General features: G+C 46.7%; 2 protein-coding genes across 2 annotated transcripts; both read right to left on the bottom strand.

Annotated features, from left to right (window-relative positions):
• Positions 1 to 4,198, bottom strand: b4galt3 (UDP-Gal:betaGlcNAc beta 1,4- galactosyltransferase, polypeptide 3). The gene is made up of 6 exons (XM_067239717.1): positions 3,916 to 4,198; positions 3,428 to 3,663; positions 3,091 to 3,281; positions 2,525 to 2,647; positions 1,095 to 1,199; positions 1 to 959 (listed from the first exon to the last, which is right to left on the bottom strand). The coding sequence occupies exons 1-6, from the start codon at positions 4,196 to 4,198 to the stop codon at positions 599 to 601; spliced, it is 1,299 nt and encodes a 432-aa protein (XP_067095818.1). The 3' UTR covers positions 1 to 598.
• Positions 4,199 to 6,173: 1,975 nt separating this feature from the next.
• bgnb (biglycan b) lies at positions 6,174 to 13,873 on the bottom strand (the record flags this gene model as incomplete). Its single annotated transcript, XM_067239302.1, is given in 7 exon segments — positions 6,174 to 7,631; positions 7,837 to 7,975; positions 8,522 to 8,615; positions 8,702 to 8,812; positions 9,228 to 9,441; positions 10,521 to 10,633; positions 13,609 to 13,873. Coding segments are annotated over 7 exon segments (1,119 nt in total). The 3' UTR covers positions 6,174 to 7,433.
• Between the last annotated feature and the right edge of the window lie 1,321 nt (positions 13,874 to 15,194).

Genomic DNA, 15,194 nt, shown 5'->3' on the forward strand with positions numbered 1-15,194 from the left:
GGACCAACAGCAGCAGCGTCTGAGCAGATTGGCTGAAGTTAAAAGTCAGCTGGAATATGATTGGCTGACAGCAGCAGTGGGCAGATAGTTTGCGAACCTGGTGTCCGAATGGCAGAGAGAGGTTTGTCTGAATCCTCATTGAGTTATTCAGGCATTTGAAGTTAAAATAAACACACAAGCAAACACACACTCTCTCTCTCTCTCTTTCTAATGCTTCATATTCAACATACATGCTTCGAGGACTTGTGGTGGACTTTGAATGCTGTCCAGGGTTGAGTGCCATGTTTTTGAGGCTGGTTGGAAACAGTGCTCGATGTTCACCTACGGATGTGGCTAACTAGCATCGCTCGTCGTTTTCGTTCACAGTAGGAACACACAGGATTCCATAAAGCAGAAAGGCAGTTCCAACAGCTTTCTTGAATGCATTCCAGTAGTCTGAAGTGGATTTCTTCCCCTTTTCCTGTGTCTCCATTGTGTTACTGTGAAAGGACTAAACTCGATGACAATCAATGTAATTTTTGATCGGCGCTGATCAAAAGGGAGCACGGCCAGTTAAGACTTTGAAGAAGCGGCCCGTATTTCCATCGGTTTCCTGCTCCTATTTGACCACACCCATCTTTTCCTCTGTCGTCTCATTCGCTGCCTTCTTAGACTGGGCGGGGTCTGTCTGCTCACCGACAAGCTTGGCTGTAGTCACATTGGCAGGCAAAGACACTTTCCCAATCTGCCCCTCCCTCTGGGTGCCGTGATGGGAGAAGTTAGGCCTTCCCCCAGCTCTCTTGACGCCGTGTTTGGGGACAGGGGGCGGGAGTTTGGCCAGGGGAAGACGGGGGTCGTCGCCTATGTTGACAGACAGGTTGGTGTAGAGTGGCTCCAGCTCTTTGGATAAAAGGTCGTAGGTCAGTGAGTTGAGGCCGTCAGAGCGCCAATTCAGCCTGGTCCTCTTCAGCAGGTCAAACCTTTCCAATGAGGGAGGAGAGGAGAGAGTGATACGGTGTGTGTGTATCCAGTTTATGTATGGTTGCCAGTGTGTGTGTGTGTGTGTGTGAGAGAGAGTGTGTGTGACATGCTCATCTGCCCCCTGTCATTCATACCTGCGTGGGTTCTGCTCGTTGCCCTTGTCACCTTTATGCTTGATCATCTTGTAATGGCCAATGGCCACAGGAGGGCGTACTATCTTCATCCCAGAGAGACGCACTCTGGAGAGGCAGAGGAGGAATCAGACAGAGGATACAGGACATGATCATTACTGGACAGACATACTATTCCAAAACAAGGTTTTCTCACAGTAAAGCATAGGTACTAGGTAATATGTACTATACTGTAATGTACTAAACTGAACTGTACTGTAGTGCACTGCTATACCACACAATACAAGTACTAAATACTGTACTCTATTGCAAAACAATATTGTCAAATCCAAAACAAGGGCACGAACACCAAGACAACACAGTAGACAGCATGCAGATAAGGAGCCGTACAATATGCATATATACATACAATATGATGCGACACGTAAAGCTTATGTAGGCTTAAAAATTGTGACAGTGAACAGTAAAATGAATGCCCTCATTCCATCTCAGGTCCCTCCAAGTTAAAGCCATTTTGTCAAATGTAGACACTGTGGAATAGAGTAACTAGTTAGGGGGTCACAAAAATAAGTATAACTAAAAAGTAGCTGACGTCTAAGCTCAGGGGAAGCATATTATAATGATACAAGTACAAACCCATGTTGACTTGTCCTAGATTGGTTTGATTTGGACTCAGGATATCTGTACGCTTGAGGTAAAAATGTGCATTGTAGCACCCGCTTGGTTTGAGTATGGAATCGCATCTTTGCTCAAGCCAGACAGTTACTATATAGCAACTGCAACTTCAAAGTTTCTTTCTTGCTGATGTAGTTTAGCATGAAGGATAGGGCTAGCTCAACGTTTGTTTGCAGTTGGTTTGCAAAATCATAAGGGACCTTCCGGAAAAAAAGTGTTGCCTGTATACAAACCAGGAGCTCTGATGGTGACCTCTTGCACACCCAGTGAGTATACTCATCTGTCGATGTCAGGACTGGGAGAGAGAAAGTGCGAGCAGCAGGGAGAGAGAGCAGCAGGAAAGAGAGACATGGCACAGCCATGGCCTGGTGGTGGAGAGGGGGAAGAATATGGAAGACGTGGGATGAACACAGACAGAAGTGATGACGCGACAAAAAGTACCGGAAGCGGCAAACGTTAAATGAACAACAAATGCACTTGTGTGAGCGGGGGAGAGGTTAACAGAAAAAGAGGTGGAAGAGAGAGAGAGGAACATGCCACAAATGTATGTGATGATGCTAGTCCTCACCTACATCGACTGGAGGTTGCTTTGTAACACTCCCAGAATGCCCTCCTCTCCCTCACCCCCATGTTTCTCACAGGTGAGGCTGAACATGACAGTGACTTCCTCTTCCTGTCTCTCCTAGACCCACTTCCTCTTCCTGTCTCTCCTAGACCCACTTCCTCTTCCTGTCTTTCCTAGACCCACTTCCTCTCACCTGGCAGCGATGTCGTCATCCTCCCCGCCCCATCCCCAGTAGTGATTGGGGAAGCCGTTCATCTTCATATACTGATCTGGGGTGACCGCTGACACCCCTCCGAAATACTGGGGGTACGGCAGCCTAAGGGGGACAAATACTTCACTTTAAACTTACAAGCGCATTTGGATGATGTATGGCATTATGTAGATCTGCAGCGGCAAGTAACCATCGAGAATACGATTATAATTCCTCACAAAAATGTTTTATGTGTACGTAAGAAATAGCTTTTTCTGAGATGTCTATAGCTTTAGAAGCATTGTTGTACAGTAGCTTATTTAATTCGCCAAATGTTCACAAGCACCACTATGGTAAGTGGAGGAAAAAGTTTATCCTTGCTTCTGTTAAGATTTCATCTCGATTTACCAACAATAAAAATAAAATATAAGCACATGAAAGCCTTGTACAATTGTCACAAACAGGTGTGTGCGGGAACTGAAGATGTGAAGGTGCAGTTGGTGAAGATGTCGCAAACCCACACACACTGACACACACAGACACCACACACACACACGCGCGTAAGCTACCTGTATCTGAACTTGTCCATGGCTACAGACAGGTGTGTAGGGAACTGCTTGTGGCAGGTGTAGGTGTTGTGGTCGTTCTCAGGCAGCAGGTCCACGTCGTGGAGGAAGATGCAGCTCCAGTCCTCGTCCCTCAGAGCCTCGCGGACCCCCACGTTCAGCAGCTTGGCCCGGTTGAAGGTGGCGTTCCCCCACTGCAACACAGGAAGACACGGGGGAGGGAAGGGGGGGGGGGGGGGGTAGGGGGAGCGAGGGGGGTTACTGTCAGCGAGACGAAAAGGACAAGTCAGCAGGGCAGACACACAAACCCTTCCTAACACGCTTACTCACACACACACACCTGGTGCACGATATAGATGCTGTAGTGGATCTGCTGCCTCTGCAGGAACGGGTGGAGGTGGTAGAGGAGAGAGCGGAGGTGAGTCTGACGGTTACGGTAAGGCACCACGATGGCCGTGTGGTGGCGGGGCTCGCAGTCCGGCGGCCGGTAGCGTCCGCCCGGTAACACCAGAGGGTTCCTCTGTCGGATCTCCTCCAGGGACAGAGGAGAGGACAGACGGACAGAAACGGGGCCCACTGGAGGAGACCCAAAAAAGAACAATGAAAACGATGCGGTTCTGGTCACAACACTGGGAAAAACAGGACGGGTCACAAATGTACTGTAGGCGACTACACACATGCAAGCACGCACGCACACATAGTCTCGCATAAACCGGAGAAAACCTTTACACTGCTGTGCATTACTCTGCAGAGAGAGACACACACTTACACACACGTCCCTAATGGAAAACCCTTGCTAGAAACACACAAGCACACACGCGCACGCACCCAGCAGCGGTGAAGGGATCAGGCAGTCCTTTAAAGGCGCTGCTGTGCTTGGGGGTCCTGTGCCTGTGTGGGCCACAGGCAGCGACAGCACCCCCAGGTGGCTGAGGTTGGTGTAGACATCGTGGGGGCGCGAGTAGTCGAACTCGGGCTCGATGGTGTGGACCAACACGGACACGAGCCCCCGGAACCCCCCCAGGGAGAAGTAGAGCACGAAGGCAAACTGGAAGCCCACCAGGAGGGCCAGCGTGCATGGGGAGTCCAGAGAACGGCCAAAACAAGGCATGGTGGGGGGGAGGGAGAATGGGAGAGAGAGAGAGAGAGAGAGAGAGAGGGGGGGGGGGGGGGGGGGAGAAAAGATCAAGTTGACTGCTTGTGTGTGTGTTTAAATGAGTGTGTGTGTGTGTGTGTGTGTGTGTGTGTGTGTGTGTGTGTGTGTGTGTGTGTGTGTGTGCGTGTGTGTGTGTGTGTAGGCGTGTTCGAGACAGATAGAGTGACCAACACAGAGAGACTAGAGAAGACCAGGAGGGAGAGAATATAGAGAAAAGTAAAGGAAGGATAGGCAAGGGAGGTGGAGAAGGGAAGACAGAGGGAGGGGTGGGGAGGGCTATGAGGATGGGGAGCCTCAGGAAGTTCAGAGGGTGGTATCCATGACTATGAATGGGAGGTTGCAACCATGTAGCCAAGCAGGTACATCCATTGTCTCAAGACCAGACAAGTCACTGCAAAAGAAATGTAAAAAAAACAATAATAACTTAAAATTGCATACTGAATGAGTAATTCATTTTTGCTACATCTAAACTATGTGATTCTACACTGTCCACAGAGTATTGTTGTAAAAAGTGTAATACTGTCTGTGTGTGTGCAATGTTAGCCTACAATTGTCATATCTGAGTTTTATTTGAGTTTTTGTGTGTTGGTGCTGTCAAGCTGGGAACGTTTAGTTTGACTCTTTTTTACTCTTCCTGTCATTGTGCCTTTTAACAGAGAAATTAGTAGTGAGCTATACTCTGAATGTCGTCATATCTGGCTCATTCATTTTTTTGTAGGATAAGCAATGATAAATATTTGCTGGATTAACATTTAGCAGCATTAATTTGATATTACCTTCACACTCTTTGTTTTCCGAAATAAAATATTTTGTGATTTCATAAAAAATATACAGGCCTAGACATTTTGATTATTATATATTATTATAAAGGAACTTTTACCCCGATCCCTAAAGCGACCGTCGACTTTTGTGGTTTACGAATATCAAATAAAGTCCAATACCATACTTTCTGTTTTCCAGACAGGTGTACAAACCGATAAAACCATCATGGCCTATTTATTTACAGTTGTAACATTTTAATATGACATTAATGAGGCTGGTCTCAAAGTCAAAGGAATCAATGCGTCCATGTGCAAATAGGCTACTCAAGTTTCCAAGATCAGACGACAAAACTGACAGGTGAAGGAATCAATTAATATGATCTATAATGCAATTAATAACAAATAGGCTAACTAAAAGAATAATTGTGCAATCGTTAAGAAATAACGCGCATATAGTTACAATATTGTGATGTCTGCAGATGATTCACTCGATTTTATAAATGGTTTCATTTGAATATTGTATATTTTGCGTTTGCAGCCTACATTTAAAGACCTAAATGTGATTTCTGCTCTTCGGCTCACCCCCATATTCCTGCGACATTTCAAATTCAGCCCCCGGCTTTGATGGTAGATCGGTTGGGCCGAGCGAGGAGAAGCACACACACAGTATAGTCCAGATGCTCCTGATTCTCACATCGACTGTTCTTCGTAATCTCTCATCTTACGGACGAAATCCTCCCATAGCCTAGAACCCACGGTCATCGGGCTGTTCTCACGCAAAAGCACCGCTACGGCCGCATCCGTCCGATGTCAACAGTCCATCTCTCACATTGTAGCCTAGCATTTTGCCCCTCGGAGAGACTTGTGGTCGGCCAGTGCGATGACGTGATTTGCGGGGCAAATTGAAAATGCGCCAACAGCTGATTGTGGATGGAATGGTGTGTGTATGAAGAATGCGCTAATGTTTAGTCAGAGACATCAGACAGCGTTAAAGGAGACTTTTACATATCACTCTCCCCTGTTTCTTTACACTAATATGTGTAGATAAAACATTCCATCCATCATTGCATTTAGTGATTGTACTGGGTTTTTTTTTACATCAAGAACACAGTCAACCAACCAATCCAACACAAATGCATCTCCCTTTCACATACTTCAAAACTTTCAGAAACGGTTGTAATTCTCTTTTATTTCTCACACACCAGCCTCCAAAACTAGGGGCACGTTTGCTCTCTCAATCTCTCTCTTTCTCTCTGCTTCGCACAAATCGTCAAGTTTGAAGATATTTATTCTCACATGCGGCCGCTTGGCAGAATACAGTATAGCATTAATGGCAACTCCACCCTCCTCATGGAACCCAGTTAACATCAAGCATCACAGACACTGCTCTTGTTGACAGGAGCGATGATATGTGTTTAACCAAGAGAGTCAGAGTCCTGTTGGCCCCAAAGCACAGGAAGGAACTGCTCACTCTGTGTCCATGTGGTTACTGGTCAAGTCCTGCAGGTCAAGTTGATTCCTTTATAAAGGTGCAGTATAATACCATGTGCTGGGCTTGATGACACAAATCAACGTCCACACAGGAAGGTGGATGATACAGTTTCCTGTGCCAAAGACCAAGTAATTACTGGAAAACTGACAGACTTTTGATGTTAAAGATCTGGGTCAATACCACCTAGTTCCTCATGTGGGAGACCAATTATACAATTGCAGATTTAACAAAATTCTTTGAAACTGACCATGATTAGAAGCCTGGAAATGTCGTTCACTGTAGCTTCAACATTTACAAAGGTAAAGGATGGAATGCAACTACGAAAATCAACACAAGAAGTGTGTTTAGATAAAAACTGTATATAACGTATCTATTGCTTGCATGTATATAATCTTCACCAAAATGATGATTTACAATAATAACTACTAAAACATTAAAACCTATTGTATAAAAGTGGAATGAAGTGTTTCACAAATGTTCAATACCTGCATACTTTATGTCTGTTCTTTATAATCTCACAAAAGGGAAAAGCACCATTCTCCGGAAAATCCAAACCACAAAAAAACAGATCTGTGTTTTGTCCCTGACAACAAAAACTCTTTTATATTTTATGGTCCAATCAGCGGTGTCGGACTCAAAACAACAGAAATCTTTCACACTCAAGGTTCCTTTGTTAAGGTTAACATTTTCACTTCATGCTCATTTCTGCTTGTTTTCTCCCCCTCTCTTTCTCCCGAAAATATAAAAAGAATCAAATACATGTCAATTTTATGAATCATTTTCTTCCTTAACCAATACCCCCCATCTCTCTCTCTCCTCCCCTCACAACATCAATCATGTCAACCACTCCCTTTCTCCTCTCTCTTCTCTCCTCTCCCCTTCTTCCCTTTTTCCTCATCCCTTCCTCTCCTCTGTCTCCCTGTCTCTCTGGCTCTCTTTACTTCTTGTAGTTGCCAAACTGGATGGCCAAGCGGTCGCTGACACAGCGGAAGGCTGCGGGCTGGACCTCCCAGTATTGCACAGGGTTGGCAAAGAGGCTGATGCCGTTGTAGAACGTTCTCTTCATCCCAAAGCCTCGGGGACAGAAGTCGTCCACCTCAACCTGACTGATGTTGTTAGAATGGAGATACACCACCTAGGGGATAGGAGGGGAACGGGGCGGGGCAGGGAACAGGATTTTAGCTGAGGGTGGACGTAGCTTGGCTTGTACAGTAGCACTGTGCTCACCTTGGTACCACATACAAAACTAAGTACGGTAAATATGATGTAAAAGAGACTTATACTTACACAAGCTCACACACACACACACACACACACACACACACACCCCACACACACACCTGTAAGTACTTCATGTCAGGCAGACCCTTGGGCACACGAGTGAGTCGGTTGTTCTCCAGGTGCAGCTCTCTCAGACGGGGAATGTACGCCAGGCTGCCGTTCTCTATCATACGGATGTGGTTGAAGCCCAGGCCCAACCTGCCAACCAGAGAGAGAGACAGAGAGCGAAACACAGAGAGAGAGAGAGAGAGAGAGAGAGAGAGAGAGAGAGAGAGAGAGAGAGAGAGAGAGAGAGAGGAGGGAGGGAGGGAGGGAGGGAGGGAGGGAGGGAGGGAGGGAGGGAGGGAGGGAGGGAGGGAGGGAGGGAGGGAGGGAGGGAGGGAGGGAGGGAGGGAGGGAGGGAGGGAGGGAGGGAGGGAGGGAAAAAGAGAGGAGAAGTGTAGAGTAGAGTAAAGAAGAGGCAAGAAGAGAAAAGAGGAATAAAGGTAATTGCAATGCCGTTTATTTACAGTGCCGACAATCACCACTGAGTGGCACTATTGGCCAATAATGTGCCAGTAAAGGCCTTGATAGTGTATTTTTCAGTCGTAACAGCCTTAAAGAATGGACAGTGGTTGATCTGTGTGTGTGGGTGTGTGTTTGTACTGTATGTGTGTTTGTGTGTACCTGTACACGTGTTTGTACTGTATGTGTGTTTGTGTGTACCTGTACACGTGTTTGTACTGTATGTGTGTTTGTGTGTACCTGTACACGTGTTTGTAGCGGCTCAGGTCCTCCAGCTCGATAGCCTGGATCTGGTTGTGGTCCAGATGAAGCTCATGGAGACTGTCTGGAAGGTCTAGAGGGGGGAAATCACACACACATCCAAGTGAGGGAACAAGTGTGTGTGTGAGACACAGATAATTTGTGTGTGTGTGCAGTTACCTTTAGGAACCCCAGTAAGCTTGGCATCTGAGATACGAAGATAGTTGAGTTTCAGTCCCTTGAAGGCGCCAGGTTCAAATCCACTGTTCTGGATGGGGTTTCCACCCATCTCTACAACAGACAGCCACTAGGTCAGAACCTTAATATCGGGCCGGGGTTAACACCTTAGCCCTGCATGCATTTAAAGTCTCTATTTCCCCTAAAGGAATTATAATGATATATCACAATCAATGTACAAAAACAATTGTTTATACTGAGTCCTCTATGGGACAGCAATACAATTTGCCATTAATTGCACATGCACTGAATTATATTCCAGGGCTGTACTGGGGGCTGTTATCCCTTTACTTCAAGCCTAATATAGTCCAATTCGAATCATTAGCTAATGGAGAAAACTAATAAGGTCAGTTACGACTTGATTTGTATAAAAAACTTGCAGTCAAGCACCGCAATAATCAAGTTGTATCGATCAATCACACAAGGCGTGGCCAGACTTCAGACTACAGAGTAGAAAGCAGGGGCTGACCTATGCAGTTCATGCTGCCCAGGCCTGAGAAGGCCCCCTCTGCCACCTTCTTGATGCGGTTATCATGGATGCGGAGCTCCACCAGGGAGGGGGGCAGGTTCTTGGGTACCACTGTCAGCAAGTTCCGGGAGAAGTAGAGCTTCTGTATGTGCTTGAGGGGGGAGAAGGCTTTGGGGTGGACCTTGGAGATCTTGTTGTTGACCAGGGACAAGGCCTGGGGAAGGTGTCCGGGAAAAACAGAGAGAGAGAGAGAGAGAGAGCATGATACATCTGTAATTACTGCTGATTTACCACTTTTGATTGTACTCTTGGCAGTATGAGGGCTATCGTGTGTTATGTCAACAATCCCTGGATTGAGAGAGAGAACAAGATATCAGGAGAGAGAGAGAGAGCCAGATGAAGACAGGGGGAAAAGGGACACGAGAAACAGCGCAGGGAGAAAGAGAGAGTACAGGAAGTGAGTTTGGTTGCTCCTCTCTTGCATACAGAAGCTACTGAGCACCAGAGTAGACGGTGAATCACAGCCTTTCATTTTGACACAGAAAAGTGACAGACAGACCAACATACAGGCAGGCAGACAGACAAGCATGGAGACAGGCAGACAGACAGATAGGCAGGCAGGCAGGCAGACAGACAGACAGGTCGACAGACAGGTAGACAGACAGACAGACAGGAAGACAGGCAGGCAGGCAGGCAGGTATGCAGGCAGAGTACAGAACAGGACAGGACAAGACATGGCTGAAGAAAACATCTCGTAATAAAGATGCCATTGTCCAGTGTTGGGAGTTCTGTCTCCCGCCAGGCTCAATATTGCTCTTGGTGTGTTCTCCTGCACGCAGGGATGTGAACGAGACGAGTCTCTCTGGTAGAGAGGAAAGGACGTGAGCAAGAAAATCCCCCTTCTGGCTCCCAGGGCATGAAAGCCTAGCGTAAGCACAAGTAATCCACACAGGAAAGACAGGGAGATGGAGAGGGAGGGGGGGAAGGGGAACAAGAGAGGAGGAGGGAGAGAAAGAAAGACAGATTGTTAGAAGAGAGAGAGGGAGGGAGATAGAGGAGGCACAGAGAAAGAGAGAAAGAAAAAGGGAGAGCGAGAGGGTGGGCAACGATGAGAAAGTGAAAGAGAAAGATGTGGGTGGAAAATCAAGTACGGCACTCGGTAAAGAGAGGGAGAAATAAGTGAGGTAAACAGAAGGAGGAGAAGAAGGAGGAGGGAGGGAGGGGGGAGGCAGACAGGAGACAATGAAAGAAGCCTTTGGGAGAGATGTGGAGGGAGAGGCTGGTCTGTCTCACATAGAGGTTGGCCAGGCCTTTGAAGTCATTCTCTTTCAGCTCAGTGATGCGGTTGTTCTGCAGGTCCAGGAGTTTGGTGTCAGAGGGGATGTTCTTAGGCACCTCTGTGAGACCTGCAGGCCCATCACACACACACACACACAGTCAGTAGTGACATCTGATATCCCTGTACAAGCAAAGATTTATAATTATAACACACAAGCCTATTAGACATTCTGAGGGAATTAGCCTGCAGTATGCTGAAAAAAAATGGATAAGCCAGTTACAAACACACAGTCACACACATGTTGCGACACATGCGGCCACACACACCCTCACACCCAGACTGGAACAGCAGATGGAGTCCAGATGGTTTGGATTTCATTGTCCCAGAGGACATGACTTCAGCACTGTCAGCAAAATTACATCAAATCTAGTGTGGATATATAGCAGTGCATAACCATGACACCATCACACACACACACACACACACTCATACTGTACACACACACACATGCATGTCAAACAAACACTCACAATCACAAACAAACACATAGCATTTATCACACTAAGAGAATGTGACTATCAAACACAAGCTGACCTACTGTAGGAAAACATGACTGGCTTTCTATATCTTCATCAGAGACCACACCCTAGTCCAGAGAGAGCAAAGTCATTGCCTTTAAAGGAGTTTAAAGACATGGCAGTAAATTGTATCTGGCCCCACCCTCCAACAACCTACACACACACACTATTGAAAATCTACTGGCACAATAACGCCCCTAGTATTTATTTAACCTTCAAATGTGTCATAATAATCACATGTTGGGTTATTAAAGTGCATCCCATCCTCTAGCACAATGTGCAATTAAGAATTGTACAGCATTCTGTCAAGACCAGCCCCTGAAACCAATATTCCCACGTTATGTAAAACGAAGAGGCTTGAGAAATGCAGACTCTCTGGGAAACTCTAGGAAAACTGAACCAACTCTGTTTTAACAAGACCATCACAAAACTATGTGTGTGTGTGTGTGAATATGTTTGTGTGCATCTGTGTGTGTGTGTGTGTGTGTGTGTATATGTGTGTGTGCTTCAATTCTCAGCCAGTCAGTCCCCACTGTCAGGTCATCTTAAATAGACTAAGCTACTGCCAGCTTTTACCAGGTCCAAATGCTGCTAAATCATTGCTACTGGTGACCCAACAACCATCCACAGTCACTCTGGTAGTTCCAGACACCGAGGTTTCTGCTTTACGGATGGGGGGGGGGGGGACATGCACTGTCAAAGTAATGTACTCTGTTCTGTTCTATTCTACTCTGCTCTACTCTTTTCTACTCTGTTCTACTGTCATACCCTACTCTACTCTGTTCTCTTTTACTCTACTCTGCTCTGCTCTACTCTGCACTACTCTGCTCAACTCTACCATACTCTGTTCTACTTTTTTCTACTGTAATAATCTATCATGCAGCACATTACCACAACAGTGACTCTCACCATTTACTAGATGGAACAGATGTTAAAGATGCACCACCCCGCCCCTCCACCCCTAACACAAACAAACAGCACTTCCACTACATTTTGGAACGGAACTTGGAACCATCCCCTTCCCCCCCTCCCTGCCCCTGCCTTCCCAGACAAACCCCCAAACCACCACTCTTTCCCACACGGCCCCCAACAAACCTCCACACTTTGACCGCTAACTGACGGGACAGGGCCCATCACCGCCCCAGCTTAAACCCCAGCGCCCCTTAAATACGGTCCTACACAAACACTCAACACCCGGACAGGACACACACTGAAGGGAAACAGACACCACAGCCGATATACATCTGTTTTAAATAAGCACTGACATCTTGCTAATGATATGCTTCCACTTATACTCAGTCAGTCAGAGTCTCAGACAAGAAATCCATAGCTAGCTTGTAAAAAAAAAAAAAAAAAAGATTCGATAAAACATCGGGAGACAAACGAGCGTCTGATAGAAGTGCTCGTCGTTTTACGCTCCTCCAGGCCTGTGTTGGGAGGCTGTTGTAGTCGACTGGGCTGAAAGAAGGGATATCCACTGTCAAACACACACAAATCAATGGGAGAGGGGGGGGGGGTATCCATTGACTGTATGTCATATTCTACTCTCACAATAAAAGGGAAAAATCACTTCCTCAAATCGCAGTAAAAAGTGGAATCTGTGGTGTGATCTCAGTGACTCCATTACAATATGACAAGTCCATGACACAAGTTAAAATAGCTACTTGTATTGACTTGAGTGGACCACAAATAACTCCTTACCCCCCCCCCCCCCCCCCCCCCTCCCCCCCCCCCGCCCTAAAGACACTGTACACACATCAACACGTGGCTTTCGTTCCTCCTCTTTCACCGAGCCTCCACATTTCTAAGCCCTCCTCTCCTCTGCTCCATCTTTGCCCTTCTTTCCGTCAGGCATCCTGTGCGTGTCCCAAGAACAACATGAAACAGCTCCTTAAAAAACGAAGAGAGGAAATTACATAGAAACCTTTCATCTCCTCCCATCAAAGTGTCTCCTCCCTCCTCCCTCTTTTCGTCTCTCCTCCTTTGCTCGCTTCTTCGCTCGCTTCGTTTCCCCCTCGTCGTCTCTCGCTGTCTCTCTCTCCCCCTCCTCCTTCCTCTCCCGCACGATGTCGGGGAACACAAAATCCCTCAAAGAGATGCCATTCTTTATCAAAATACACGCACATCCCTCAGAATTTCTCCGATAACAGAAAGTTCTGCTTCTCTCTCTCCCTGGCCAGGGAAGTCATACAAGACTATCCTGGCCAAATTAGCTCTCAGAACAACTTCTCTTACCAAACTTGTTTGTTCTTCCATCACCAAATATCACAATACCCCCTGTGTAAAGTGCACTCCGGCAAAATAGAACAACGGCACGTATGAAACACACAAACACACACATCTGCATGGGTACTTTATGACATGCTGTAGAATGCTGTAGAATGCCGTAGAATCTGAATAATAGATGTATTTCAGGTCCATCTGTGGAACACGGACAAACTTACAGTACAGTCTCACACACTCACACACACACACGCAGACACACACACTCACTCACACACACACACACACACAGACAGCCCACCCAGGTCGGAGCATTGGACCACTTTGAGCTGACACTGGCAGCCGAAGGGGCAGACTGGGAGTTCAGGCGGGGGCAACTCCTCCATGGTCGAGCCTTCCTCCTCATCCCTCATCATCGTCATCATCCCGCCGCCGTCCATGCTGTCCATGGCAAAGTCCCAGAACCCCCTCTGCTCGAAGGGCAGGGCGGAGGTGGGGGAGGGCAGGCGAGCCAGGCACAGCAACAGCAGGAGGGAGGAGTGGGCCAGCATCTTTCACATGCACACCTGGAGAGAAAGAGAGAGAGAGAGAGAGAAAGAGAGAGAGAGAGAGAGAGAGAGAGTTACCAAAAGGTGAAATGAAAAAAGTACAAACAAGAGAGAGTGAGTGAAAAGGTGTAAATGGAGAAATGTGTGTCCTCACATTAAAACAATTTAAACACATCTATTATTATACAGTGTTACACAAACACACACACACATTGATGACACATTTGAAGAATAATACTGTGTTGAAGGGAGTTGTATTGACAACATGTCTGCCAACAAAAAAGGCATTGAGAGTGAGGAGGATGAGGATGACTAGATGGTGCCAGATCCGGACCAATCCCCTTTCCCTGAAAGCAAGGCTCTGCTCACTGGCCAATCACGGCTGAGCCGACAGTAGCCAGGGGAAAAAGTTAACTTGGATCCCAGGTTAAACACTGTAACCATTCATTTAGCGAGGAAAGAAGTGTGTGTGTGTCTGTTAGAAAGAAGAGAGGCACAGGTGTGTGTGAGTGAGTGAGTGTGTGTGTGTGTGGGGTGTGTGTGTACAAGCCTGAACAGACATACTCCATGATGTCATCTCTGACCATAAACTCCTCCTGGCAGTTGAGGTCACTGGGAATATGTGTCCTATTCTGCAGTAACCCTGATCTGCAGTATAATTGACACATACTTAACCCTAACCCTAATCCAAACAATAGCAAACAACAGTTTAATGTGATTCATCCATAAAACAAGCCTTCCGAACTTATTACCAACCATCATCTAGAGAATCATGAACTTTAAAATGTCCAAACCAGGAACTCTTTCCTCTTGTCATCATAAACCTCCTTAATCCTATCATGGTTCTAACCCTGTCAAGTTCTGTCTAATGACCTTCGATACATCACTTCCAAAAGGAAATGTACTAATTCTATCAACACACCATGAGGTCCTTGTTATCAAGTATTCTCTGAGCTCTCACTGTTCCAGGTCTGGGATAGAGGGAACAACAGTGACCGGATAAGAAGAAAGAAACAGAGAGAAGGAAAGAGAGGGGGGGTGGCAGCGAAAGAAAGGGGTGAAGGAATAAAATAGATAACAGACATGGGGAGGGGATAGAGGTAGGGAATGATGAAAGGGAAAGTAGAGAGAGAGAGAGAGAGAGAGAGAGAGAGAGAGAGAGAGAGAGAGACAGACAGACAGACAGAGAGAAAGAGAGAGAGAGAGAGAGAGAGAGAGAGAGAGAGAGAGAGAGAGAGAGAGCGCGACAGAGAGAGCGAGAGAGAGAGAGAGAGAGAGAGAGAGAGAGAGAGAGAGAGATAGAGAGAGAGAGAGAGAGAGAGAGAGAGAGAGAGAGAGA

This window comes from Osmerus mordax, chromosome 7, assembly GCF_038355195.1.
Source record: "Osmerus mordax isolate fOsmMor3 chromosome 7, fOsmMor3.pri, whole genome shotgun sequence".
Lineage (NCBI taxonomy): Eukaryota > Metazoa > Chordata > Actinopteri > Osmeriformes > Osmeridae > Osmerus > Osmerus mordax.